The sequence below is a fragment of the Amyelois transitella genome, chromosome 2 (genome assembly GCF_032362555.1).
Source record: "Amyelois transitella isolate CPQ chromosome 2, ilAmyTran1.1, whole genome shotgun sequence".
In the NCBI taxonomy this organism is placed as follows: domain Eukaryota; kingdom Metazoa; phylum Arthropoda; class Insecta; order Lepidoptera; family Pyralidae; genus Amyelois; species Amyelois transitella.
In genome coordinates, this window is record NC_083505.1 from 1,085,673 (window position 1) to 1,113,341 (window position 27,669).

The following is a 27,669-nucleotide window of genomic DNA, read 5'->3' on the forward strand; positions in this document are numbered from 1 at the left end:
ACTAGCTGAATAGGCTATTTGACAAAGTTCTAAAAACTATCTTAGGGTATTTATTTGTTTATAAGGAGCCCTACAAAAATACTTTTCTGCCTTTATTACAGTTATTTTATTAAAAAATCGAAAAAGAAAATGAAATATTCAAATATGCCGCCAAAACGCGACTTTTAGCAATATGGCGGCCATGGCATGCAGTGACGTAAATTTCGTGTAAATATCATACAAAGCTTGTTGGTGTTTCGAAAAGTTTTGATTTTCTCTTGTTTTATGTAACTTTTGCCACGTCATATGTGTCAAAATTATTAAAATGAGTTCCTATATATGTTGTGCAATGCCTCAATGCACTAATACAACAATAAAATCTCCTACGAAACTGTTTTTTTCTTTGCCGATGGATTTGAATATTCGCAAGAAGTGGTTTCAGATCATGATCTAAGATCAGTGGTTACCAAGATATACTTACATTGATGTTTTCACATTCCTCAGTTCGGCAGCATAGAAATCTGGATTGCCTTTAAAGAAGACGCCAACCATTATTGCGTCCACTTTTGGTAGGTTTCGACTGTCAGCTTTCGCGGAATTGGTTTCCATTACTAAATACCTATGTTATCTGAGTAATCCTGAGCGATCAAACACTTATAAAATCTTGAAAAATAATAGCGAACACTAAGGAACGGTACGATCCACAGTCTGTTTATGGATAATTGACGTCATAATAGAAATAGCCAATCACGTTCGTTTTTAGTCACGTGACAGCTGCATAAAAAAACCTAATTTTCTGAGACGGATTTTGATAAAATAATGCAATATTTTTATCTCGCGTTATTACAAATCGCTCCAAAAAAATAATATTAAGACGGATGACATAAAAGAAATGTATATTTTTAATACAGTCAAATAGCCTATTAAAGTCCTCTTGTTTTGTCTGTCTGTGTGTATGTTCTAATCTCGGAAACTTTTGAACAAATATTGTTCCTGTTTGAAATGTTGGAGAGAGGAAGATTTGTGTGTATTTTCTGAGAAATATCTATAAATGGAAACCGAGGCGGGTCGCTACTTCACCCTCACTGATAAAAAAGAGAAAACATTTGTATTTTTGTGTGTTTGTAGAAATTAAACTCTAACACTACAGTTAATAAATCTGTTATTTAATAAATGAAATTTGATACACATGATAAAGTAGAAATTTAGGAATAACATTTGCTGTTTTTTTATTCCGGAAATTTTCCGCGCGAAGTCTAGCGCAAAAGTTAGTGTGTAAATACATACATACATACATATAATCACGTCTATATCCCTTGCGGGGTAGACAGAGCCAACAGTCTTGCAAAGACTAATAGGCTACGTTCAGCTGTTTGGCTTTAAGTTAGAATTGAGATTCAAATAGTGACAGGTCGCTAGTCCATCGCCTAAAAGAAGAATCCCAAGTTTTTAAGCCTACCCCTTAGTCGCCTTTTACGACATCCATGGGAAAGAGATGGAGTGGTCCTATTCTTTTTTCTATTGGTGCCGGGAACCACACGGCAAAGTTAGTGCAAAAGTAGTGTGTAAATAATGACTAAATTCTTACACGCATTCCAGAATATTCTCATCCAAGATCCACCTGAGTCTCTATAAGGTCTAATTTTCCATGCATTCGTGCCCTCTTGAGTATAGTAGATATCTGTTGAGGCGAAGATGACGAAGCAGGTCAAGACGTTCAGAAGAGTGATGAAGTAAGGTATTGCATGAATTCTGCAGATGAAAAATGAAAAACACATTTAACCGAAGTCATACATACACTAAATGATAATATGAAATAACATCACGCCTGCTGTCCCAAGTATAATCCATAGTCTCTGCCTACCCCTATGGGATATGTGGATTCCCACTTGTTACGATCCTTACAGAGCTGTCCACACTCATGACTCTTTACCGAAACCATGTACATCTGAATTGTGTGTTGGATAATTGTGAAGTTGACGTTATTGAAGAAAATGCTGCATTGCAGTTTGTTGCCGCTTCTTCTGCACTGACGCTTGTTGCTTGAACTGAGTTCACTGCCGTTGGAAGCGGCAGTGAACTTAGTTTTAAGTAATTTATTTGACGTCAACCAATATTGTGAAACCAAAAGGTTAAGTTAAGTGTTAGTAAGTAAGTAAGTAGTTAAATTAAGTGATGTTTGAAATGCCCTACAATAATGAATAAAATTTCTGAATTTGATTTGAATTTAAATTTGTATAATATAATGTAAAGAAAGAGTTTAATGATGAGAAAAGAATATAAAGCCCTTCTGGCGAATAGGCGACCAATACTGGAAGACCCTTCAGCCGATGCATCTTCTGGTGAACCAGTGGTCAACTTGTACATCCTGGTTTATTTTAAATAACTTTTATAAAGAAAGGCATCTCTACGAGTCTGAAGAAGAAATGATTGAGAGAGTAAACAGCCGTAGAAAGAACTTAAAGACAGGAATACATCCTACTCTAAGAGTGATAACGCAAGGTGTACGTTTCCAAACAGTGTTTTTTTACAACAAGTTGCCTATAGAGTTAAAGACTATACGCAGTCGAAACATTTTTAACAAAAAGTTCTTGTTAAAAAATGTTGTTACTCCCTAAGTGAATTTTAATTTAATTTTAATGTAGGTATGTAAGTAAGTAGTAACATTATATTTTATTTTTATAAGTAGGTACCTAGATTTAAGATTTTTTATAAATTCGAACACAATATTTTTTGTTTACCGAATAAATAAATAAGTACAAATACAAATACTTGTATGGGCGAAGTACCAGCAACCTATTGAGGCCGGTCTCCATTTTGAAGAGCGTTCTGTTCTGTTCTTTGAAAGGGATTCTGTGTCCATTTTGAAGAACATTTCGTTCTATTCTTTAAAAGGGACGCTAAGGGGCTTAAGTGCTTAGGTAATTTCTAGCTTGTTCTGTACTTCTTGCTTCGTTTACTCTTGACCTGACCTTTCGTTTCTTAATTTGATCAATGACCTTGACACACATTCCATTCTATTCTTTAAAAGGGACGCTCGCCTCAAGGGGGTTAAGTGCTTAGGTAGTTTATAGTTCGTTCTGCACTTCTTGCTACGGGTACTCTTGACCTGACCTTTCGTTAGGACGTCCTTAATTTGACCAAGGAACGTTCACATTGGCGTTATAACTCCAACCTATCCATTCACACTCTTCTTGTATATTTGTTAGTCAACCTTCCTTCATCGATCCTCTCCACATGACTAAACCATCTTTTTGTAATTCAATACAAATAACTAGATCATATTTACTGTTATGTTAATAAGAGGAGCGGAGCCTCCTGACACAGGCATCTTTTGATAGCTTAAAAGAAGACTCCAACACCTAGTTATAAGATCATTAATCATTATCTGTTACAGAAAATAAAACATTTTTGATTTTGATTTTATTGATTTGATCTAAGCATTCCCTTTTCTATTCTTGTCACTACAAAAAAATGTACGTACACTAAATGTATATCCCTCCTCTCAATGTAACCGGTGAGGCTCTTAATGGCGCTTGGCAGCCGGTACATTTGGAGGAGCCGGTTCATCATCAGCATCTGACGGATCGAACTCAGCAAGTACATTTTATCTGATGGGCAAGAAGTCATTTCATGCGTAAAGATCTCATTTTAAATATAAATAAATATATACGGGACAAATTGCACAGATTGAGTTAGCCTCGAACTAAGTTCGAAACTTGTGTTACGTGTATACTAACACAAACGATACTATATTTTATAGTAAATACTTATATAGATAAACTTCCAAGACCCAGGCCAATCAGAAAAGTTATTTTCTCATCATGCCCTGGCCGGGATTCGAACCCGGGACCTCCGGTGTCACAGACAAGCGTACTACCGCTGCGCCACAGAGGCCGTCTAAATGTATGAAAACTATAGGCTTATAAACTTGAGATTCTACTTTTAGGCGATGGGCTAGCAACTTTATGTCACTTTATATGAATCTCAATTCTATCAGTAAGCCAAACAGCTGAAAAACCTATCAGTATTTTCAAGACTGTCGACCCCGCAAGGGATATAGACGTGATTATATATTGTATGTATGTATGGATGGATGGATAGTTACACTTCAATCTGTACACTTTCATTTCGGTCTCCAGGAACTCCAAGGGAACGCAGGCGAGCAGGTCCACGATGAAGGGCCCCTTGAGGTAGTAGGCGGAGGTGGCGGCCGGGTGATACACCAGGATGCCCATGTCATTGTAGTACCCGATTAGCAAGCGTTGAACACTGCGAAAGGTTCGACTATATGAAATTTATTGGTCTACTTGAATAGAATAGAATAATTTTCAAAATTGGATACAAGGTATCACTTATTGACGTCACATAACTTAAATCTAATTATAACTACTACCGCTTCCAAAGCGCATGTGTAGAAGAAGCGGCGGAACAAACTACACTGCAGCATTTTCACCGGACGTCAATTTACAAATATAGATCACTTAAATCTAAATCGTGGACGAATGCACATTGTCTACATTAAAAAACATGTATGAATGTAGTCCTTGAATTAAGGACGTCCTGGTAAAGGGTCAGGTCGAAAGTACCCGAAACCGCCGAGCTTGCATGAAGAGAGTTATGAATGTGGATGAAGCGAAGGAAGTATGCAGGAGATTGTGGCAAGTGGAAAGAGGTGGTCTCTGTCTACCCCTCCGGGAAAGAGGCATGATTTTATGTATGTATGGTATGTATGTACTAGCTGTCCCGGCAAACGTTGTTTTGCCATATAAATAACTAGCTGTGCCTGCGACTTCGTCGGCGTGGAATAGTTATTTTGGGCACCATTGAAGCCCTCAAGGATGAATAAATTACCCCGTTTTTTTTTCACATTTTCCATTATTTCTTCGCCTCCTTATAGTTGCAGCGTGATGTTATATAGCCTAAAGCTTTCCTTGATAAATAGTCTATTCAACACAAAAATAATTTTTTAATTCGAACCAGTAGTTCCTGAGATAAGCTCGTTCAAACAAACAAGCAAACAAACAATCAAACAAACAAACTCTTCAGCTTTATAATACAAGTATAGATATACGCACATATCGAAATAAGCCGCCATGTCAAGTAACGTCATGAAGTGATAGAGTCCCGGCCACTGGAGCACCAGGTAGGTGTAGCACGGGCAGACCATGGCGGTGAGCATTGCGCACGCGCCGCGGAACCACTCATACCTCTGAAGATACTTGCCGTCGGGGCGGATCGTGAACCGAGGGAATACGTATCTGTTGAATAAATAAATATATACGGGACAAATTACACAGATTGAGTTAGCCTCGAAGTAAGTTCGAGACTTGTGTTACGAGATACTGACTCAACGATACTATATTTTATAATAAATACTTATATAGATAAACATCCAAGACCCAGGCCATGCAGAAAAAGTTCTTTTCTCGTCATGCCCTGGCCGGGATTCGAACCCGGAACCTCCGGTGTAACAGACAAGCGTACTACCACTGCGCCACAGAGGCCGTCTGTTGAACATATATCATTAGGTACCTACTAGCTGTTCCGGCATACGTTGTTTTGCCATATAAATAATTTTTATTAATAAAAATGTTAAGAATGGACAACCCTTATCACTACGGGGTATGAAAAAAAGATGTTGGCCGATTCTCATGAGAATTGGTCAAGCGGTTTCACATCATAAAATTACTTACTAGACTTGAGACCTTCAAGAAACCAAAGCAAAGGTAGTCTCAAATTAAATGATTACTATGTACTTGTATCTAGTTTTGAATGTGAAGTGTGCAGAGATCGTGGCAAGTGGAAAGAGGTAGTCTCTGCCTACCCCTCCGGGAAAGAGGCGTGATTTTATGTATGTATGTATGTACTTGACGGCCTCTGTGGCGCAGCGGTAGTGCGCTTGTCTGTGACACCGGGGGTCCCGGGTTCAAATCCCGGCCAGGGCATGATGAGAAACGAACTTTCTCCGATTGGCCTGGGTCTTGGATGTTTATCTATATAAGTATTTATTATAAAATATAGTATCGTTGAGTTAGTATCTCGTAACACAAGTCTCGAACTTACTTCGAGGCAAACTCAATCAGTGTAATTTGTCCCGTATATATTTATTATTTATTTACTTAAGCACAGCGAGGAATCCCAGTCTGGTGAATGGTTGCAGGAAGGCGGTGTCCTGCTCGTACTTCTTGGGGAGGCGGAATTTCTCCCGGTTCGGCGCGGGCGCAGGCGGCTCGAAATACAAGAACGCGTCCCGGCGATACTGCAGGTTCCTGTACTCCTTATCAGAGAGATACATACGTATATAATTAGGGAAAGTTGATATATTCATAGATATATATATATATATTTAGACTGGGATCAAGTTAAACTTCAGAACATGAAGACAAAAACACCGCATGTACTGTTTTTCATGACTTGACAATAATACAATATTTTATATCGATATTTTCTTATTTTTTTTATATTTGCGCCGTGTAGAAAGGATCACTCCATCTCTTTCCCGTGAATGTCGTAAAAGGCAACTAAGGGATATGCTTATAAACTTGAGATTCTTCATTTAGGCGATGGGCTAGCAAACGGTAACTATTTGAATCTCAATTCTATCATTAAGCCAAACAGCTGAATGTTGCCTTTCAGTTTTTCAAGACTGTTGGCTCTGTCTACCCCGCTATTGATAAAGACGTATGTATGTATGTATGTATATCGATGTTATATACCTATGTACGTTTTCTCTAGTGGAATGTATTTTAAAATAGTGAAAAAATAAAATAACGTGAGTGTGGAGGGAAAGGTCGGAGTGGGAAGACCTAGACGAACGTATCTTGATCAAATTAAGGACGTCCTGGTAAAGGGTCAGAGCAAGAGTACTCGAAACCGCCGAGCTTGCATGAAGAGAGTTATGAATGTGGATGAAGCGATGGAAGTATGCAGAGATCGTGGCAAGTGGAAAGAGGTAGTCTCTGCCTACACCTCCGAGAAAGAGGCGTGATTTTATGTATGTATCACTACATAGTATAAAACAAAGTCGCTATTTTAGTCTGTTTGTCTGTATGCTTAAATCATTAAAATTACGCAACGGATTTTGATGCGGTTTTTTGTAACAGGTAGAGTGATTCAAGAGGAAGGTTTTTATGTATAATTTTTTCCGAATTTTGCACCCGTGCGAAGCCGGGGCGGGTCGCTAATGTATGTATATAAAAAATAAAATAAATATTGACATACAGGCAAAGATCGGGCGTATTTGATCGCGTACTTGATCTGCGGTATGTCTATCAGCTTGCCCATATTCTTCTTGGAGATAGAGAACAACTGGACGTGGGTGACGGCACGCACCGTGTAGAACACCGGGAGACCTTGGGGATTGAACATGTGCCTACTTACATTGTTATTCCTCTTGGCAATATATACATACATAAATATGGAATATATTTGATGGCCTCTGTGGCGCAGCGGTAGTACGCTCGTCTGTGACCCCGGTGGTCCCGGGTTCGAATCCCGGCCAGGGCATGATGAGAAAAGAACTTTCTCTGATTGGCCTGGGTCTTGGATGTTTATCTATATAAGTATTTATTATAAAATATAGAATCGTTGAATTAGTATCTCGTAACACAAGTCTCGAACTTACTTCGAGGCAAACTCAATCTGTGTAATTTGTCAAAAAAATAAAAAATACTTTTCCCGGAGGGGTAGGCAGAGACTACCTCTTTCCACTTGCCACGATCTCTCTTGGCAATAATACCGGTTAACAGTCCAACCTAAGATCCCAACTTCCCTTGAAAGGTGCGCTTTAAGACATGGGAACCTAACCCAAATTGGAACATAGTTACACTCAGTTTTCCCTCAAAGTTTCATACATTAAGACGGCCTCTGTGGCGCAGCGGTAATACGCTGGTCTGTGACACCGGAGGTCCCGGGTTCGAATCCCGGCCAGGGCCTGATGAGGAAAGAACTTTTTTTGATTGGGCTGGGTCTTGGATGGTTATCTATATAAGTATTTATTATAAAAATATAATAAGTATCGTTGAGTTAGTATCTCGTAACACAAGTCTCGAACTTACTTCGAGGCTATCTCAATCTCAAGTATATACATACATATATATATATATTGAGGGTATATTATATACATACACACTATATAGTATACACTCAAACTTATAACAATAACTTGGGAAAAGTAATTCTATACATAGCTGCAGATTCAGAAATACCTATAAAATTTTGAAAGTTTAACAGATGACAACGGTGTTATGATAAATAAAATAAAAAAGTTAAAAGGACGAGGCAGATGATGAAAAGAACAGAGAAAAAAACAAACGAAACGTACGTAACATACACTCCGCAACGCCGAAGTGACCTTTCGCGCTGAGCACTGCGACCACTTCTCTTGTGTCTGGGTTTATGACCTGAAAATATGTATTCAGGGTCGGAGTGGGAAGACCTAGACGAACGTATCTTGATCAAATTAAGGACGTCCTGGCAAAGGGTCAGGTCAAAATTATCGAAACCGCCGAGCTTGCATGAAGAGAGTTATGAATGTGGATGAAGCGAAGGAAGTATGCAGAGATCGTGGCAAGTGGAAAGAGGTAGTCTCTGCCTACCCCTCCGGGAAAGAGGCGTGATTTTATGTATGTATGTATGTAAATATGTATTCAGAGATAGTATTCTATTTAACAGTCGACTGTTCGTTATTTTCTGACGATAAACTACCTTATAGGTTATTGAAAGTCAAGTGCCCTTCACCTCCTCTCTTGTACTCCCTATGAGAGATCAAGTTGTCTTGTTATTTAAAATTAAGTGCCAGAGTAAATAGTCGGATGTCCAGCTTATTGAAATTTTCAGGGAGGTTAAATACACGATTTACAAATGATAATTTTGATGTACCTACTAACCTACGCAGAAGATGATTTAAATAGAAATACTCACTTCACACATACCCTGCTTGATGACAAACATCTCATTGGTGATGTCACCCGTGTTCATCAGTATTTCGTTGGGAGACGTGTAGAACAAGCGTGCCGTGGACGATATGGTCTTCAGGTCAGCTCTGGACAGAAGCTGTGAGAAACGACATGACCAAGTTTGTTTTATGTCTCTTGTGATTCGCGTCAGTTTAGAACACTCGAAGCACTACGCCACTATCCACGAATGCCACAAGAGACAACAAGTCTTCCTCGACCGTGCCAATGGTTTAAAAACCCTATGAGCCTAAAATTGCGTGGTTCTCGGCACCAATGAAAAAAAGAATAGGACCACTCCATCTCTTTCCCATGGATGTCTTAAAAGGCGACTAAGGGATAGGCTTACAAACTTGAGATTCTTTTTTAGACGATGGGCTAGCAACCTGTCACTATTTGAATCTGAATTCTCTCTTTATCCAAATAACTGAGCGTGGCCATTCAGTTTTTTCAAGACTGTTGGCTCTGTCTACCCCGCAAGACGTGACCATATGTATGTATGTATTAGCCTAAAATGATGCGACTTCTACTGCCGAGTTAGAAGCCACGGCAAGCAAATAAACCGTCCTTCGTGGGTAGGCGAGAGGCACAATTGTAAGTGTTTAATCTATCATCTAGACTTTACCACAGACACAAGTTCTCATTGCTAGAGGTAGCTAGATTCATAATCAGGCGAAAGTAAAAAAATACGTTTACCTAATGCAAGCTAAATCAGATTAGAAGTAGCTTCGTGATAAATTACCTTAAAGATATTGGCGACCCTGGATTGTGTTATGATTAATTTCAATGTTGGTTTTTGTCTTAGTTGGTCGGCAAACTTACTTACTACTTAAACTTTCTTACTTTCATAAATGGTATATTGAGTATGTATTTGCTGCGTTTTCTCGAAACTATCTCTTGATAAACGTGAGGAGGGAGGTCGTGAAATATTGATTTCTTCTTGTTTGTCATGGAGTATGCCTGAGAACAGATTCTTAATTAAAATAAATAATAATAAATATAAATACCTATATACGGGACAGATTACACAGATTGAGTTAGCCTCGAAGTAAGTTTGAAACTTTTGTTACGAGATCCTAACTCAACGATACTATATTTTGTAATAAATACTTATATAAATAAACATCCAAGACCCAGGCCAATCAAAGAAAGTTCCGTTTCTCATCATGCCCTGGCCGGGATTCGAACCCGGGACCTCCGGTGTCACAGACGAGCGCATTGCCACTGCGCCACTGAGGCCGAAAATCGACTTTGCGACTTTTTTGATAGTATACCTATTATTTATGCGTGACTTTACTTGATTACATTTAAGGTGCTGTAACTAAATATGGTGGTTTGGTTGCTTTATTAAAATATTAGACGTGAAATCTTTACTGTGCCTTTAAGATATTTCATCCTCTTAGATTATCCCACCATTACCATCAGAATTGTTGAAGTTTACCTTATCAGTATACCAACAAAGTTCTAAATAGGTGATGAACCGCTTCCTCATCTGAGGGTCTACATCATTCCTGATCAGAAAGTTCTTAACGTTCGAAATGGTGGAGTCATAGTCATCTCTGAAATAAAAGAAATACCTGAAATATTTCACTAATGCTATAAGATTCCAAAATAAATGACAAGCACTTAAAAATTACAAAAATATTGTTTCAGTGTAAGATGAGATATACCAAGTAAAATTAAACATTAAATGTAAGGGCTTAGGGGGAAGTCCCCCAGTGGCGGACACCTAAGGTTATTTCAAAATAAAACATAAAATATTTAAGGAATGTTTATAAAATTATGACTTATATTAGATAACAAAGTTAGAAATCAAATTAATTTAACAAAAATGCAACCTCTGCTAAAAAATAATTAATACTATCAAACAAACTTTGGTAACAAAAAACATAATTTTAAAAAGTGGCACCTAGTACCGGACGAATATTTGTGCACGCAACTGACACCAGTTTCATCACAGTTATAAATTCGTGAGGGTGTGAATGTTGTGCTGTTTCATCAGCTTTTCAAGGTTGTCGTAGAAGAGATCCACTCGTGGTTTGTTAAATCCTACGGGGCGCATCATGCTTGTCGATTCCGGTATTCTCAACGAAATGTCAGAATGCCTTTTCATGAAGTCGTAATTTTTTATTGCGACTTTTATTTTTTATTTATCAGCTCTGCCTTTTTCTTTATTAAATCGATGAGGAATCTTCATGACTTCAGCTAAGTCGTATGCTAATTTAAGAAACTTCTTTTTCATGAGCGGCATGCATCTATTCGATAAATCTTTAATGTGGTCCACCAAGACTTCTTCATACTCTGCTGAGAAGGTGTTAGTGAATCTACCTTACTTTGGTTTCATTGTTACTTCTTCTCGATTTAGGACCTTTATTTAATGTATAGTGCTTTTAGGAATATTGTATCGCATTGCAGCTTGTCTTACACTCAGTTCTTTTGACATAACCTTATCAATAGCAATTTGTAAGCTCTGTGGATCCCAGGATCCTTTCTTTTCTTTCTCTTCCATTTTAACTATCTTCTTTCTTCTATACTCTAAAACAAAATTAAATAATTAGAATAAAATACGTAATTTCTTACAAGAAATATCAATATGTTTACTGTCCGGCACTAAGAGACGACTTAGTGTCCGGTGCTAAGGGACACACATTTTCGTTCATTAGATGGTACCTACTTAAATTGTTTAAAAGATGTAATAATATTCTACCATTTTACGGATAACAATCGAGTACTGATTTTATCTTTGAATACCACTCAAATGTAAATGCATAAATATACTAGAATTACTTACATTGATATTTAGGTGACGCCGTGATTTCGAGCCTAAAACAGCAAATTGTTACTCTTGCCGCGGCCGTGTGCGTCGCTGGTGAGGCACGGCGCGTGATCTTGTACCTGTATGCCCCAGCACCCCTTTCACTTGTATTTTGAAACGAACTGATTTGTACTCGCTTGAATAGTACGAGTGTCCGGCGCTAGGTGCCGTCCGGCGTTACGGGACTTCCCCCAATGAGCAAAAACATACATAACGTTCCAATCATCAAAACAAGAAAAAGATGATAACGAAGCTGAAACATTTGACAATGAAGAATTACCTGAGGAAGGTGGTGACCATGATGGTGGCCGAGTAGACGGCTTCGATGAAGATATGCATCACGATACAAATCTCTAGCAGGAGCACGGTGTAGATTACGTTGTCCCATTTACTCAGTTTGAACATTTCCATATGCGCTATATGTGGCACGAATGAACAAATGAATGAATACCCTCTATTGCATTTAAAATATACATAGATACATATGGTCACGTCTATATCCCTTGCGGGGTAGACAGAGCCAACAGTCTTGAAAAGACTGAATGGCCACGTTCAGCTATTTGGCTTAATGATAGAATTGAGATTCAAATAGTGACAGGTTGCTAGCCCATCGCCTAAAAAGGAATCCCAAGTTTGTAAGCCTATCCCTTAATCACCTTTTACCACATCCATGGGAAAGAGATGGAGTGGTCCTATTCTTTTTTGTTTTGGTGCCGGGAACCACACAGCTTAAAATATTTAAGTTAATATCATCGTCACTGATGATTTGATAAGTTAATATGAAGCACAATAGGCGGCCTTATAACATTAAACAAAATCTTCATTTTCAAATTATAATGTGATAATACATGTATGTATAAGTTTGTATGTCTACTAATACATAATAAATGTTTGCAACATCCGAAAGGGTAAATATGAAGATCTGGTATACATATTTTAAGACCTTGTTGTACTCATATTATGCAAATAAAAGCTTGAATTTGAATTTGAATCTTCCAGGCAACCACAAGAACATTGCGTGAGAAAGAATAAGATGCAAGGTAGTAACAACATAATACATAATTTTTATTCTAATCAAATGAGTCTAAAAAGTTCAATTTATTTCGACGATAGTGTTGGAAATTCCAATGAGATTTGAACAACTGTCGGAGATATAACCATTCTCCGGCAGAATCATCAGCGTCGCGGTGTCTACACCTGCGGCATCAGGTATGCTGAGTCAGGACCTTTTCACTGTCCATCATTGTTCGTGGTATATACATGCACATTGCACATTGACATTGTTATATTACTGTTAATTACGTATGTGTCCAACAAATGTATTGTGATAGTGAATAAAGTTTTTATCTATCTATCTTTCTCTTTCATGTGAATAATCCCGTGGGTTTTATGTAAAATTTTTGGGTTAGGACGATAATAATATAATAATAATAAATATATGCGGGACAAATTACACTGATTGAGTTAGCCTCGAAGTAAGTTCAAGACTTGTGTTACGAGATACTAACTCAACGATACTTTATTTTATAATAAATACTTAAACAGATAAACATCCAAGACCCAGGCCAAGCAGAAAAAGTTATTTTCTCATCATGCCCTGGCCGGGATTCGAACCCGGGACCCCCGGTGTCGCAGACAAGCGAACTACCGCTGCGCCACAGAGGCCGTCAATAGTTAATATTACGGGGCTTCTATTCTACCTTTTAATAGATAAAAAAACCGACAAGCAAATTATTCTCACTGGTAAAGGTCATGATTGAGATGGCCCAGTAGAGCCCAAAAGTCAGTCTTGCTTCCACCGTGTCATCGTCCAGAGGTTCCTTATGCCAGTAAGGGGAGTGCGTGTAGTTTTTCACTAAGCAGTGGCCGAATCTACAATTATGCAAGACTTATTAGTGTCAACTTCCACACACGACAAGAACCATTTAATTTTATCTTATTTCTTATTGTTTAATCTTGATTAATCAGTGTCTCTAGAAGGAAGAAATTATATCGTCTGAATCCTGGCGTGGTGTTTGGCATGAAATCAATACTACTTTCTTCTCTCATAGCGGTCAGTCTATATGCCGTGTGGTTCACGGCACTTAAAAAGAATAGAACCACTCCATCTCTTACCCGTGGATGTCGTAAAAGGCGACTAAGAAAATGGCAAATTTACTAGGGATTCTTCTTAGGCGATGGGCTAGCAACCTGTCACTATCCCCCCGCAAGGGATACAGACGTGACTAAGTGCATGTGCATAGCGTTAAAGACAGCTGTTAATGTTGAGTTATCTCTCTGTTTAACAGTGTCTCTCAATACATCAGCCACATCTTTATATGCATCGTTAAGCTTGGTGTTCAGGGTCCAGCGAATATGATGCTTGTCTTCATCTTTTTCCTAAAGTAAATCCCAGTTACATCTTAACTTTTCTGGAGATCTGGTGTGAGTCAATCATACTAACGTGATCCTAAATTAATTGAGCAAGTCATTATGGTATGGACTATTTCCTCTGGGCAGCTCAATGACTTTTGCAGAATTTACACATACATACATACATAAAAACCCGACTCTTTTCCAGAGCATTTGAAATCGGCCTAATGCGTAGACAGACTACCTTGCCACGATCAAGGCATACTTCTTACGCTACATCAACATTCATTCCAGAATTTCGATGAAAATGAAAATTGAGAAACTAACTGAAAACACATGAACCCTTGCTGCAGGGTGGCTATGAGGTAGCAGGCGATAAGCGTCAGCAGAGTGAAGGAGATCAGCCGCATCTTGTTACTGCTGTACACACACAACTCTTCCAACGATTTGAGGTTGCGGAATACCTTGGAAAAAACAACAATGTGAACTAATACGCTAAAGATGTGGCCTAAAAAATTTAAACTTCGCGTCATAAGAAAAGAATAATTTTAATTAATGGACTTGATAAAAAGACGAAATTCTAGTTACTGGGAATAACAAAAATCATAGATGAATCAAAAGCTGACAGTAGCATTTCTGTTCTTAATAACCAAATTTATAATGACGTGCCGTGTGGTTCCCGGCACCAATACAAATGGGCTAGCATCAGTCTTACTATGACTATAGACGTGACTATATGTATTTATGTATGTACAAATGACAACAAAACAATTGAACTCGTCTCTGAACTCTTGAATTGGTCCCATGAGCATATTGGTCGCTTTAGGGACTAACCAACCAATAGCTCTAGCTCTTTCAACCAACTTTACTACTGTATTCTATTATTTAAAGAAATACCTTGGGGATCTTCAACAGCTTGTTTATCCCGTTGAACTGACCATCGCCAATAAAGAAGAAAATGGGCAAAATGGCCGCCACATCCAGAATAAACCATATGCTACGCATTTGTTGAGAGGACGTCTGCATGAAGTTTATAGGTACACCTAAAAAGAGGTTATGCAGTTTCATAAAAAAAATCTCGTATTTTGGGAGCCAAAATTAGTTTGATTGCTCAGCTAACAGATGATCTTCTTGTATACAAGCCTCATCTTACGGTACGGGAAAACGTCGTGAGGAAACCTACACATCTAAGCAACTGGAAGGAGGCAAAATCCTGTATGGGTTAGATTCATTTGCATAGGTAGCCGAAGACAAACTGCAGTCACTTGTGACTCGGCTAACACATAGGAGCACCCCAGACCTTCAGAGAGGTGACGACGGAACCGTGACTTATCTGGCCCCAATACTAAAATGGATTATACATACATACATACATATCATCACGTCTATATCCCTTACGGGGTAGACAGAGCCAACAGTCTTGAAAAGACTGAAAGGCCACGTTCAGCTATTTGGCTTAATGATAGAATTGAGATTCAAATAGTGACAGGTTATGCTAGCCTGTCGCCTAAAAAAGAATCCCAAGTTTGTAAGCCTATCCCTTAGTCGCCTTTTACGACATCCATGGGAAAGAGATGGAGTGGTCCTATTCTTCTTTTTATTGGTGCCGGGAACCACACGGCATTTTATTGGTGCCGGGAACCACACGGCACCAAATGGATTATAACAGCGAATAATAAGTTACTTAGTTTTGCAGCTTGTAGGTAGTTCAAATGAAGTGTTATATTTATCAATCTGAGGGACTGAATGTAAACAAGTGGACACTTAAAATAAAAAATGCCGTGTGGTTCGCGGCACCAATAGAAAAAAGAATAGGACCACTCTATCTCTTTCCCATGGACGTCGTCAAAGGCGACTAAGGGATAGGCTTACAAACTTGGGATTCTTCATTTAGGCGATGGGCACTGTCACTGTTTGAATCTCAATCCTATCATTAAGCCAAATAGCTGAACGTGGCCTATCAGTCTTTACAACACTGTTGGCTCTGTCTACCCCGCAAGGGATATAGACGTGATTATATGTATGAATGTATGTATGTAATAAAATAAAAAGTTCCACCTTCCTCAACATTAGCGCCCGTGGACAAGTGCACGATGACGTCGATGATGTTGATGACGTCAATAAAGTTGCGAAACAGCTCGAACTCTATGGGCCACGTCGCGACGAACACCACGTAATAAGGGATCACCTGCCAATAAGTACATTCTGATGATGAACTGAAGATAAAAGTTCCGTGTCTATTGAATATTATAACAGGACTTGTCATCTTTATTTTTATTTTTTTAACCAATTCATGTACATAGATAACATCAGTAATGATAAACAAAAGAAACAAACGTGTAAAGGTTCTGCTTATTTCTAAAGAAATACCTTCCAGCAGACCAGAGATAGGAGACATGATGGAAAGGGTGACAGGCGTACAAAACTTTCAGAGTAATCATATAGAAAATCTTCTTGATTAGAATATAATAGATTTATTTTCAAAATTGGATACAAGATATCGCTTATTGACGTCAACATGACTTAAGTCTAATTTTTATTTACTACCGCTTCCAAATATCATGTAGGTTTAGAAGAAACAGCGTAACTAACTACACTTGTGAGTGTCAATGATTTCAAACCAAAATTGTATTAACCAATTAAACCACATGCTCCATTTATTAACAAGGTACATACATACATAAAATCACGCCTTTTTCCTGAAAGGGAATGCAGAGACTACAATGCAGTGGAAATAAGAGCGTTAAGGAGTATGATCGGTGTGAAAATTACCGCATAAGAAACAGCGTAATAAGCGTATGTTGTGATGTGAAAGAAGATGTAGTAACAAGAATAGAAAAGGATATGTTAAGATAGTCTTCTGGTCATGTGGAGAGGATGAATGAGAGCAGGTTGACTAAGCAAATATACAAGGAGAGAGTGGAGGGAAAGGTCGGAGTGGGAAGGCCTAGACGAACGTATCTTGATCAAATTAAGGACGTCCTGGCAAAGGGTCAGGTCAAAAGTACCCGAAACCGCCGAGCTTGCATAAGAGAGTTATAAATGTGGATGAAGCGAAAAAAGTATGCAGAGATCGTGACAAGTGGAAACATTAATAAATTAAGTACTTGGACTTAAACCACTAACTTTATAAGGTTCAATTGATTTTAATTAAACCGGGAAAAATGTGGTTTTAAGGTGGTCAAAAAATAGGTGTAAATAGTTGCAATGTGTACCTACTACTGCTACACAACGGGAATTTTTTTCCCATTGAGTAACAGTTTTGCAGATAGCGGTGTGACTGAATGGGAACAAACCTATATCTGTAATAACTAAAGTGACCATACGTCCCGCTTTTGGCGGGATTGTCCCGCTTTCAGGCTGTCTGTCCCGCTGTCCCCAGCGAGAGCAAAAACATCCCACTTTTGCAAACAAACCAAATTTTTATACTTATTTTATATCAACATTGCACTCAAATCTCGCTGACGAGAACAGTCAGTCAAAAATACTAAATGTACAGACAAAATATTTTTACTGTTTTCGTATATGTACCTATAGATATTTTTTTATAATTAACTTATATATTAAGTATATAGTACCTATGTTTTTTTATTTACTTACTAGAGGCCGCCCGCGACTTCGTCCGCATGGAAACCCTATCAATCCCGCGGGAACTCTGGGATAAAAAGTAGCCTATGTGTTATTCTGGGTCTTCAGCTACCTACATACCAAATTTCATGGTAATCGGTTCAGTAGTTTTTGCGTGAAAGAGTAACAAACATCCATACAAACTTTCGCCTTTATAATAGTAGTAGGATATACAAAATTCCGTATGCGTCCCGCTCTGACACGTTAGTAATAACTTACCACGGCGGCAACCACAGTGCACAGCGACACCACGATCTGCCAGGCCACTTGCATTGAGGAGTCCGGCTGGAGAATGCAGGGGAATGTAGATTTGAGGCAGATCGCGTCCGATTCGTCCGTTGACGAATCTGTACGCTGCGAACGAAAAAAAGCATGCCGTGAATTAACAAAATGCCGTTGTATCAGAATCCGTGCCGTGTGGTTTCCGGCACCAATACAAAAAAGAATAGGACCATTCCATCTCTTTCTCATGGATGTCGTAAAAGGCGACTTAGGGATAGGCTTACAAACTTGGGATCCTTTTTAAGGCGATGGGCTAGCAAACTGTCACTATTTGAATCTCAATTCTATCATTAAGCCAAATAGCTGAACGTGGCCATTCAGTCTTTTCAAGATTGTTGGCTCTGTCTACCTCGCAAGGGAAATAGACGTGACGATATGTATGTATGTATGTATGTATCGGAATCAACAACGACGAACTTGACGGCCTCTGTGGCGCAGCGGTAGTACGCTTGTCTGTGACACCGGAGGTCCCGGGTTCGAATTCCGGTGAGGGCATGATGAGAAAAGAACTTTTTCTGCTCGGCCTGGGTCTTGGATGTTTATCTATATAAGTATGTATTATAAAATATAGTATCGTTGAGTTAGTATCTCGTAACACAAGTCTCGAACTTATATATAGCGAAGCAATAATTCCATTGGCTTATAAACTTGGGATTCTTCTTTTAGGCGATGGACTGGCAACCTGTCACTGTTTGTATACCAATTCTATCATTAAGCCAAACAGCCGAACGTGGCTTTTCGGTCTTTTCAAAACTGTTGGCTCTGTCTATCCAGCAAGGGTATAGACGTAATTATATGTATGTATGTAGAATAAGACTCATCCATATCTTCCCATGAATGTTGTAAAATGCGACTAAGGCTAATAAACTTGGGATTCTTATTGTCGGCGATATAGGTTAGCAACCTGTTACTATTTCAATCTCAATCTTATTTAAGACATACAGCTAAACGTGGCCTTTCAGTATTTTCTTAAAACTGTTGGCTTTCTCTTTACCGCAATATTAGACGTGACGTATATACCTATTTAATCTATACTAATATTATAAAGGTGAAGAGTTTGTTTGAACGCGCTAATCTCAGGAACTACTGTTCGAATTGAAGAAAAATTTTGTGTTGAATAGACCATTTATCAAGGAAAGCTTTAGGCTAATAACATCACGCTGCAACTATTAGGAGCGAAGAAATAATGGAAAATGTGAAAAAAACGGGGAAAATTATTCATCCTTGAGGGCTTCAATGATACCCAAAAATAACTATTCCACGCGGACGAAGTGCACAGCTAGTTTTATATATTTCTAGCGGGAGCGATGATTCGGGCTCGACCGCCACCAAAGGGAAGATCTTCCGCCAGGCTAGGTGTTATGCCTGGGGAACCGCGCGACAGTCGATGTTATGTCGGAGGTTGGTATATATGATCCAATCCGCGAAATCTTTGCTTGCGCGATTTAGACTCTTCGCTGTTATTGGCTGAGATATCGCCACATATTTATCCAGAAAAAAAAGAATAAAAACGAAATTTAATTAATTATTTATCCAGAATAAAAAGAAGAAAAACGAAATTTTATTAATTAATTTTTAAAAGAAGATATGAAACCACGTACATTCCTCATGATGTAACTGCTAGCAATCTCCAGGAATATTTCGGGATGATCGAGAATCAGGTTGCCCTGGGCGTCAGTCGTTTGCTTCAGTACCCTCAGGTTGTTCTTGAAGCTTAGAATGCTGCTTTTATATCTTTATAAAACATAAAGAAAACAGATTAATCTTTAATATTCTAAAAGATATGTTTTTTTTAGAATCTTTTCCTAAAGCTAGACCAGAAGCCAAACGAAATTCTGTATTTATACTTTAAACAAGTAACTGCCGTGTGGTTTCCGTTAGGTACTCTAATAGAAGAATAGCACCACTCCATCTCTTTCTCATGGATGACGTCAAAGGTGACTAAGGGATATAGGCCTATAAACTCAGGATTCTTCTTTAATGCGATGGGCTAGCAACCTGTCACTATTTAAATCTCAATTCATCATTCATTCATCATCATTTAACAAAAAAGTGGAACGTGGCATATTGGTATTTTCGGGACTGTTGGCTCTGTCTAACCCGCAAGGAATATAGACGTGTTTATATGTATGTAAACAAGAAACTGAAAAAGCTATTGAAATGGTAAAGTTAGACATTGGTTAATCTAGGCTTAGATGAAAAGTCTGGGGACAGGTCAGGTCAAGAGTACTACGTAAGTATCTGTAGGGGCAATTGGAAATATGTAGTCTCTGCCTACCCGTCTTGAAAAAAGACATGTATTACACATACGAGTACATGTCTTTTTTGAAAAAAGACATGTATTACACATAGGTACGAGTACATGTCTTTTTTCAAGACGGGTGTAATGTAGGTAAAAAGGTATAAACTCAACTTACTTGGCTTCTTCACGAAACTTCGTGTTGTAATGCGTTTTGACTTTATCGAAGTGATTCTGAGAAAAAAATAACTAGGCATTGATAGATTTACGTACTACAACATTTTAGGTAAAAAAGAGTTGTTGAACATCGTGGACTGCTATTAATCATGTTATCACATACCACATAATCTTGAATGTTACAGATCATTCTGGAGTAGGTACTAACAGAAATCAGATATCTAATAACATCAGTTTTCTGATAAACTAACAGGGAACTCTAAAACACATTGAAACAGCTCTTAAAAAAGAAAAAAAAACCGCCTGCCGCCAAAATAGCATAACATCGGATAGTTGCTCTTCCGGTACATAAGCTCTGCAGAAGAAAGCCGCTCTGAAGCCTGATGCAGGGCGACCACTCAAGCTTTGGAGCTTACCACATTACCTGTTAACTTTTACAAAAATAACTAACATAAAACGCCTCCGGTACGGCTTCGTACAAATATTGTACTTACATACATACATATAGTCACGTCTATATCCTTTGCGGGGTAGAAAGAGCCAGCAGTCTTGAAAGACTTATAGGCCACGTTTTGCTTTTTGCCTCACCTAAGAGAAGAATCCCAAGTTTATAAGCCTATTCCTTAGTCGCCTTCTACGACATCCATGGTGACGAGATGGAGTGGTCCTATTCTTTTTTTTTATTGATGCCGGGAACCACACGGCACTGCACAGATATTGTTGTTCCTGTACTTAAGCGCCACGCGCCATAGATTTGCGACGTGCAGCCCATCAGCTGTGAATAGAATAGATTTATTTTCAAAATTGGATACAAGGTATCAATTATTGACGTCACATCACTCAAATCTAATTATAACTACTACCGCTTCCAAAGCGCATGTGAAGAAAGAAGCGGCGGAACAAACATTACACTGCAGCATTTTCATCGGACGTCAATTTACAAATATAGATCTCTTAAATGTAAATTGTGGACGTGTGCTAAACCAAGCCACTCTGATCTGGCGCAGGCAAACGCGACCCCTTTGACACTAGAGACCACTCCTGCCTGTTACTAGCTCTACAGAAAAATAACTAACATAAAACGCTTCCAAGATGGCTTCGGACTGATAATTGGTCTTCCCGTACTTCAGTGCCACTCGCCACAGATCTGCGACATGCAGCACATGCGCTGTGCAGAACGAAGCCGCTCTGATCATCACGTGGGACCTGGCGCAGGCGGCCACCACGCCACCGGCGCACGGAGACAGCACGGTACCTCGGGTCATGCGGAGGATGGGCGTGCTATCGTCCTCGGCTGTTACCATCTAGAAAGACATACACACAAACATACATATAATCACGTCTATATCCCTTGCGGGGTAGACAGAGCCAAGAGTCTTGTAAAGACTAATAGGCCACGTTCAGCTGTTTGGCTTTAAGATGGAATTGAGGTTCAAATAGTGACAGGTTGCTAGCCCATCGCCTAAAATAAGAATCCCAAGTTTATAAGCCTACCCCTTAGTCGCCTTTTACGACATCCATGGGAAGAGATGGACTGGTCCTATTCTTTTTTCTATTGGTGCCGGGAACCACACGGCAAAGAAAGACGAACAAAGTTTTTTAAAGCATCCTCAATGCTTTTTATGTGCGCTTCCTTCTTAATTATGGATTTTCCTTTATATTTTGGTTGACTGTTGACTCAAAATTGGATAGAAGGCATCACTTATTAACGTCATATAACTTAAATCTAATTATATTTACTACTGCTTCCAAAGCGCATGTGTAGGTAGATGAAGCGGCAGAACGAATTACACTGCAGTATTATCACTGGACGTCAATTTACAAATACAGAAAATCTTCTCAATGTATGCCATTGTCTACATAAAAAAATGTGAATACTATACGGGTGCTATTCATTACAAACATTCCAAAAACGAAGATGCTTTTCCACCAAGGTAGAATAATATTTCAGTTGGTAGATATTCTTACAGGTTTTTTACCTCAACGTCTCCGTAGGTGATAAAAATGATGGACGACTTCGTCGTGTTCCTTTTGATGATGACGTCACCAGGGATGTAGTTGATGGTGGTCATCTTCTTGGCCAACTCGCACAGGAACTCAAACCGGAGATCGCACAGAATGCGATTCTGAAGAATTGAAATAAATAGTTGAAGGAATCAAGCATATTTTCCTAATAATAATATCAAGACTAAAGAAGTGGCAATTGTCGGTGAATGTGACGTCGCAACTGGTGGGCGTGGTTTTTATTCGTACCTCAAATCTAAGATTTGATTGGTACATACATACATACATATGGTCACGTCTATATCCCTTGCGGGGTAGACAGAGCCAACAGTCTTGAAAAGACTAAATGGCCACGTTCAGCTATTTGGCTTAACGATAGAATTGAGATTCAAATAGTGACAGGTAGCTAGCACATCGCCTAAAAAGGAATCGCAAGTTTGCAAGCCTATCCCTTAGTCGCCTTTTACGACATCCATGGGGAAAGAGATGTAGTGGTCCTATTCTTTTTTAGTATTGGTGCCGGGAACCACACGGCACGGTCGTGTCTTAAGGTTGTTCTGAAATCTCACCCGCTGTGTGGCCTCGAAGTAGATGTCGGTGAAGATGAGGGTCGGCAGCGTCGGCGGGAACGTCTTCAGCAACTGCGCCTCGGAGACAGCCCGCTGTTTGTGCCAGTACATCTTGTAGAACGTCTCCACCTTTTGCCGGAGACTGGGCGGCACGTTGGTCTCGCTCTGCACATTTTTGAATGAATGTATGAATGAATTTTATTTATATAAGTAAGTAACAAGGACTCATTTGTGAGTAGGTATAAATTTTATGTGAGTATTTTTTTTTATTGTAACTTTTGGTTCCCGGCACCAATAGAAAAAAGAATAGGACCACTCCGTCTCTCTTCCATGGATGTCGTAAAAGGCGACTAAGGGATAGGCGTATAAACTTGGGATTCTTCTTTTAGGCGATGGGCTAACAACCTTTCGCTATTTGAATCTCAATTTTATCTTAAAGCTGAATGTGGCCTATCAGTCTTTTTGAGACTGTTGGCTCTGTATATCCCGCAAGGGCGTATAGACGTGACTATATGTATATATATATTTTTTTTTGTATTAGTGCCGGAAACCACACGGCAGTGATTCTAATTAATACAAATACACAGTCTTATACATGCACTGGGTAGGTATATCATAAAGCCAATGACCTTACCATTTCCTTCATGATGAGTCTGTACCTAGCGCGGAATGCTTCCTCCGGCCTCATGTAAATGCTGATGACGAGGGAGAGCGACGCGACGGCCGCACCCGTCACCACCAGGCAACCACTTATCATTATCATCAGGCATATCAGACGCTCTATGTCATTGGCTGGAGGCACTGATGGTCTGAGGATATTATTTCATTGTAATTTTTTATATATAAATATATACGGGACAAATTACACAGAATGAATAAGCCTAATATATACATACGTACATATAATCACGTCTATATCCCTTACGGGTAGACAGAGCCAACAGTCTTAAATAACTGGTAGGCCACGTTCAGCTATTTGGTTTTAAGATAGAATTGAGATTCAATAGCGACAGATTGCTAGCCCATCGTCTAAAAGAAGAATCCCAAGTTTATAAGCCTATCCCTTAGTCGTCTTTTACGACATCCATGATAAAGACTCAAAAAGAATAGGTTTCTTTTTTCTATTGGTGCCGGGAACCACAACACTAAATCTTTTTATTATCTACCAGATTGTATCTTATGTGAATCACAAACCCGATAGGTATAAACATCTTGTTCACAATGTATATGGCTGACAGGAACTTGGACTGCACGGACTCCGTGTCTCTGGTCAACTCCTGGTAATTCTGGACGAACTTCAGAGCTCTGAATTCTTGTTGGCCCTTGTTGTTTTCATACTGCGAAGTAATAGACCGGTAACATTATCAGCCCCCGTGTCGTGGCACGCGCGACGCCGCAATAAACTATAATAGGCTATTTGACAAAGTTCTAAAAACTATCTTAGGGTATTTATTTGTTTATAAGGAGCCCTAAAAAAATACTTTTCTGCCTTTATTACAGCTATTTTATTAAAAAATCGAAAAAGAAAATGAAATATTCAAATATGCCGCCAAAACGCGACTTTTAGCAATATGGCGGCCATGGCATGCAGTGACGTAAATTTCGTGTAAATATCATACAAATCTTGTTGGTGTTTCGAAAAGTTTTTATTTTCTCTTGTTTTATTTAACTTGTGCCACGTCATATGTGTGAAAATTATTAAAATGAGTTTCTATAAATTATGTGCAGTGCCTCAATTCACTAATACAACAATAAAATCTCCTACGAAACTGTTTTTTTCTATACCGATGGATTTGAATATTCGCAAGAAGTGGTTTCAGATCATGATCTAAGATCAGTGGTTACCAAGATATACTTACATTGATGTTTTCACATTCCTCAGTTCGGCAGCATAGAAATCTGGATTGTTTTTGAAAAAGACGCCAACCATTATTGCGTCCACTTTTGGTAGGTTTCGACTGTCAGCTTTCGCGGAATTGGTTTCCTTTATTAAATACCTATGTTATCTGAGTAATCCTGAGCGATCAAACACTTATAAAATCTTGAAAAATAATAGCGAACATTAAGGAACGGTACGATGCACAGTCTGTTTATGGATAATTGACGTCATAATAGAAATAGCCAATCACGTTCGTTTTTAGTCACGTGACAGCTGCATATAAAAACCTAATTTTCTGAGACGGATTTTGTTAAAATAATGCAATATTTTTATCTCGCGTTAATACAAATCGCTCCAAAAAAATAATTTTAAGACTGATGACATAAAAGAAATGTATATTTTTAATACAGTCAAATAGCCTATTGTCTGTTTCACGTCATGTCATAATAAAAAGCGAAATAGCGATAGTTTTTCGCGCGTTAAAAACATGTGTACTATGTTCCTGCTCATAGTTTATTCCATTATGAGCCCGGTTCAAAGGTTATATCAATTTCGTAAAAGATCGAAAAATTTTGTAAAAGATTGTGCAAATCCATACTAATATTACAAAGCTGAAAAGTTTGTTTGTTTGTTTGAACGAGTTAATCTCAGGAACTACTGGTTCGAATTAGCTAGTAGTTTTATATGTCTTTAAGTTGTCGATTTATTGTTGTCACAACTTTGAATGCAGGACGCGATTGCCAAATCCTACATTCCATTAAGATTTGTGTAGGTACTTTTTTTTATTGTAGTTCTGCTTCGACATTTTTAGTCAGTAGCGACAAACCTACTTATGAATATGTCTGTGAAACTATGAAATGTAGAAAACTAACTATAACAATCTGAACAGTCTTATAAATATAATTTATTATTCAACTACAAACCTCGTCGAGTTGCAACCAAATGCACGCCCAACTGATCCGCAACACGGCAAATATGTAAATGTATTTCAGCGAGGTGCCGAGAATGCTGCCGTTCAGATTGTAGCCGTTCAAATCCCCTAAAAGTATATCATAATACGTAAATTAATCACTGCGATTTCTACCATAACGGCGAATCCCGTATAATACACATAGACCCGCTAGTGTGCATGAAGTTGGCATAATAATTTCCAGCATATCAAAGTTTTGTAAGAGTACCTACTCTTTGCATCCACGATAGTTCTATAGTTCCTAATGGTTTTTCGAGAAAGTTCTAGCAATTTGTTTTTAATTATTGAATAAATGAACTAACTTCCTGTAGCATATCAGTTCGGACCAATTGAAAAATTTATGATTGTAAGTTATTCATTAAGATCACTTTTATAGTTGTAGGTACTTCTAACAAAAATATAAGATGACATACACAGGTCGATATAATCTAAAATAATAAAATAGTCGTCATTATTACTTTATCATTATATCGTCGTGCCGCTTGGCTCTCCCCTGCGCCCCTCTTCACAGCCCGTGAACCCTATAAAAGCCTTTGCCTTTGGTCTACTTCAGCGTTCACCATGTTAACTAGCTCGCTATCCTCTGGCTGCTTCTTGCTGGATCTTGTGTCTATAGCTAACCCACGACCTCTTAAACATTGTAAAACCAGTCCTAATAAAGTTTGTAGTTATTCTATGGATCTTTAAATTATTTCTCATTTCTCAAAACTGCGACGTTATACCTAAAACGCCTCACCACTGCTGACACACTAGCTTTCTTTGATAAGTAATCAAGATATACTTACACAAATAACTGAACGGACGATGCAAGCGCAAGTAATAACAAATTGACTTCAGAATCTTTTGTCTCTTGATGTATAATACGTAGTGGAAATATGTACCGAAATCTAAGGCGAAGCGGACTGGAACAACGGGAGAATTAACTAACGTACATTAGTTTGTTTGTCAACTTTTTATTGCACACTTGAGAAAGACGAAAATAAACTAACACAAGATCCACATATCAACTTCAGAATGTTCTGTCGTCACGAAAGTATTATACGCGATGCCAAGTACGTGCGCTCCATAGATAAAGTTGTACATGAGATCAGCGATCTCCACATAGCGATGGGTCTCCTCTATGACGACCCAGACGATGGCTGCGAGCACCAGGATGCAGATGAAGCCATTCCAGACAGGGTCCTCGGGCGCCGAGTGGAGATACTGGAAGAGGCGCTCTTTGCAGTACCAGGGCGGGTATTCCAACTGTTGAGACGAGAAATTAAAATATGTATCTTATTTGCTTAGTGTCGTCAATGTATATCATGCCGTGTGGTTGCCAGTACTAAAGAATAGGACCATACGCAACTAACGGATAGGATAATAAACTTCATATTCTTGTGGGTAGTTCATCCGTTGTGGTGTATAAGTAGCTAATACTGGTGTCAGATTATTCAGGCCACTTAAAGTAATCAAACTACGAGTATTTACAATTGAGTATATACTTATGAAGTTATAGGATTTTTTGTTGTCTAAGGGGAAATCCCCTGTACGGATTAAACCCCGGGTTTTCGGCGTGAGTTCACCTGTCAACTATTCATGACAGCTGGGCCGAGGCTTTGACTAAGCGTGCCTTCCGAAGCACGGAGGACCTCGAGACAAGGGCTCCCGGGCTTCTTGTTGTGGTAATGACACAGGAGTTAGAATAAAAATATATGTTTAGACCCACCTCTTCCTTATACACCACTTGGAGTTCCACATCTGTGCTGGGTCTCGCGGCGAATTCCACTTCTTTGCCAAAAGAGCTATGTCTCTTCATTATCGTTTCGAATTACTTTAA

The 27,669-nt window shown here is 38.8% G+C and overlaps 1 protein-coding gene across 1 annotated transcript in view; it reads right to left on the reverse strand.

Annotated features, from left to right (window-relative positions):
* The window catches only part of LOC106136834 (uncharacterized), a 40,285-nt gene extending 12,633 nt beyond the window's left edge, over positions 1 to 27,652 (reverse strand). Inside the window, exons 1-26 of the mRNA XM_060947689.1 lie at positions 27,559 to 27,652; positions 26,840 to 27,095; positions 25,804 to 25,919; positions 24,196 to 24,338; positions 23,636 to 23,810; positions 23,002 to 23,166; positions 22,408 to 22,554; positions 21,505 to 21,732; positions 20,430 to 20,485; positions 19,614 to 19,746; positions 17,950 to 18,084; positions 16,162 to 16,291; positions 15,001 to 15,146; positions 14,431 to 14,567; positions 13,493 to 13,623; positions 12,032 to 12,167; positions 10,378 to 10,495; positions 9,780 to 9,896; positions 8,905 to 9,036; positions 8,293 to 8,384; positions 7,204 to 7,357; positions 6,102 to 6,259; positions 5,058 to 5,240; positions 4,090 to 4,251; positions 3,464 to 3,571; positions 1,594 to 1,731 (exon numbers count right to left, since the gene is read on the reverse strand). Of these exons, the coding sequence (XP_060803672.1) occupies positions 1,594 to 1,731; positions 3,464 to 3,571; positions 4,090 to 4,251; positions 5,058 to 5,240; positions 6,102 to 6,259; positions 7,204 to 7,357; positions 8,293 to 8,384; positions 8,905 to 9,036; positions 9,780 to 9,896; positions 10,378 to 10,495; positions 12,032 to 12,167; positions 13,493 to 13,623; positions 14,431 to 14,567; positions 15,001 to 15,146; positions 16,162 to 16,291; positions 17,950 to 18,084; positions 19,614 to 19,746; positions 20,430 to 20,485; positions 21,505 to 21,732; positions 22,408 to 22,554; positions 23,002 to 23,166; positions 23,636 to 23,810; positions 24,196 to 24,338; positions 25,804 to 25,919; positions 26,840 to 27,095; positions 27,559 to 27,648 (3,686 nt within the window). The 5' untranslated portion in view covers positions 27,649 to 27,652. The remainder of the gene's footprint in view (positions 1 to 1,593; positions 1,732 to 3,463; positions 3,572 to 4,089; positions 4,252 to 5,057; positions 5,241 to 6,101; positions 6,260 to 7,203; positions 7,358 to 8,292; positions 8,385 to 8,904; positions 9,037 to 9,779; positions 9,897 to 10,377; positions 10,496 to 12,031; positions 12,168 to 13,492; positions 13,624 to 14,430; positions 14,568 to 15,000; positions 15,147 to 16,161; positions 16,292 to 17,949; positions 18,085 to 19,613; positions 19,747 to 20,429; positions 20,486 to 21,504; positions 21,733 to 22,407; positions 22,555 to 23,001; positions 23,167 to 23,635; positions 23,811 to 24,195; positions 24,339 to 25,803; positions 25,920 to 26,839; positions 27,096 to 27,558) is intronic.
* Positions 27,653 to 27,669: the final 17 nt, after the last annotated feature.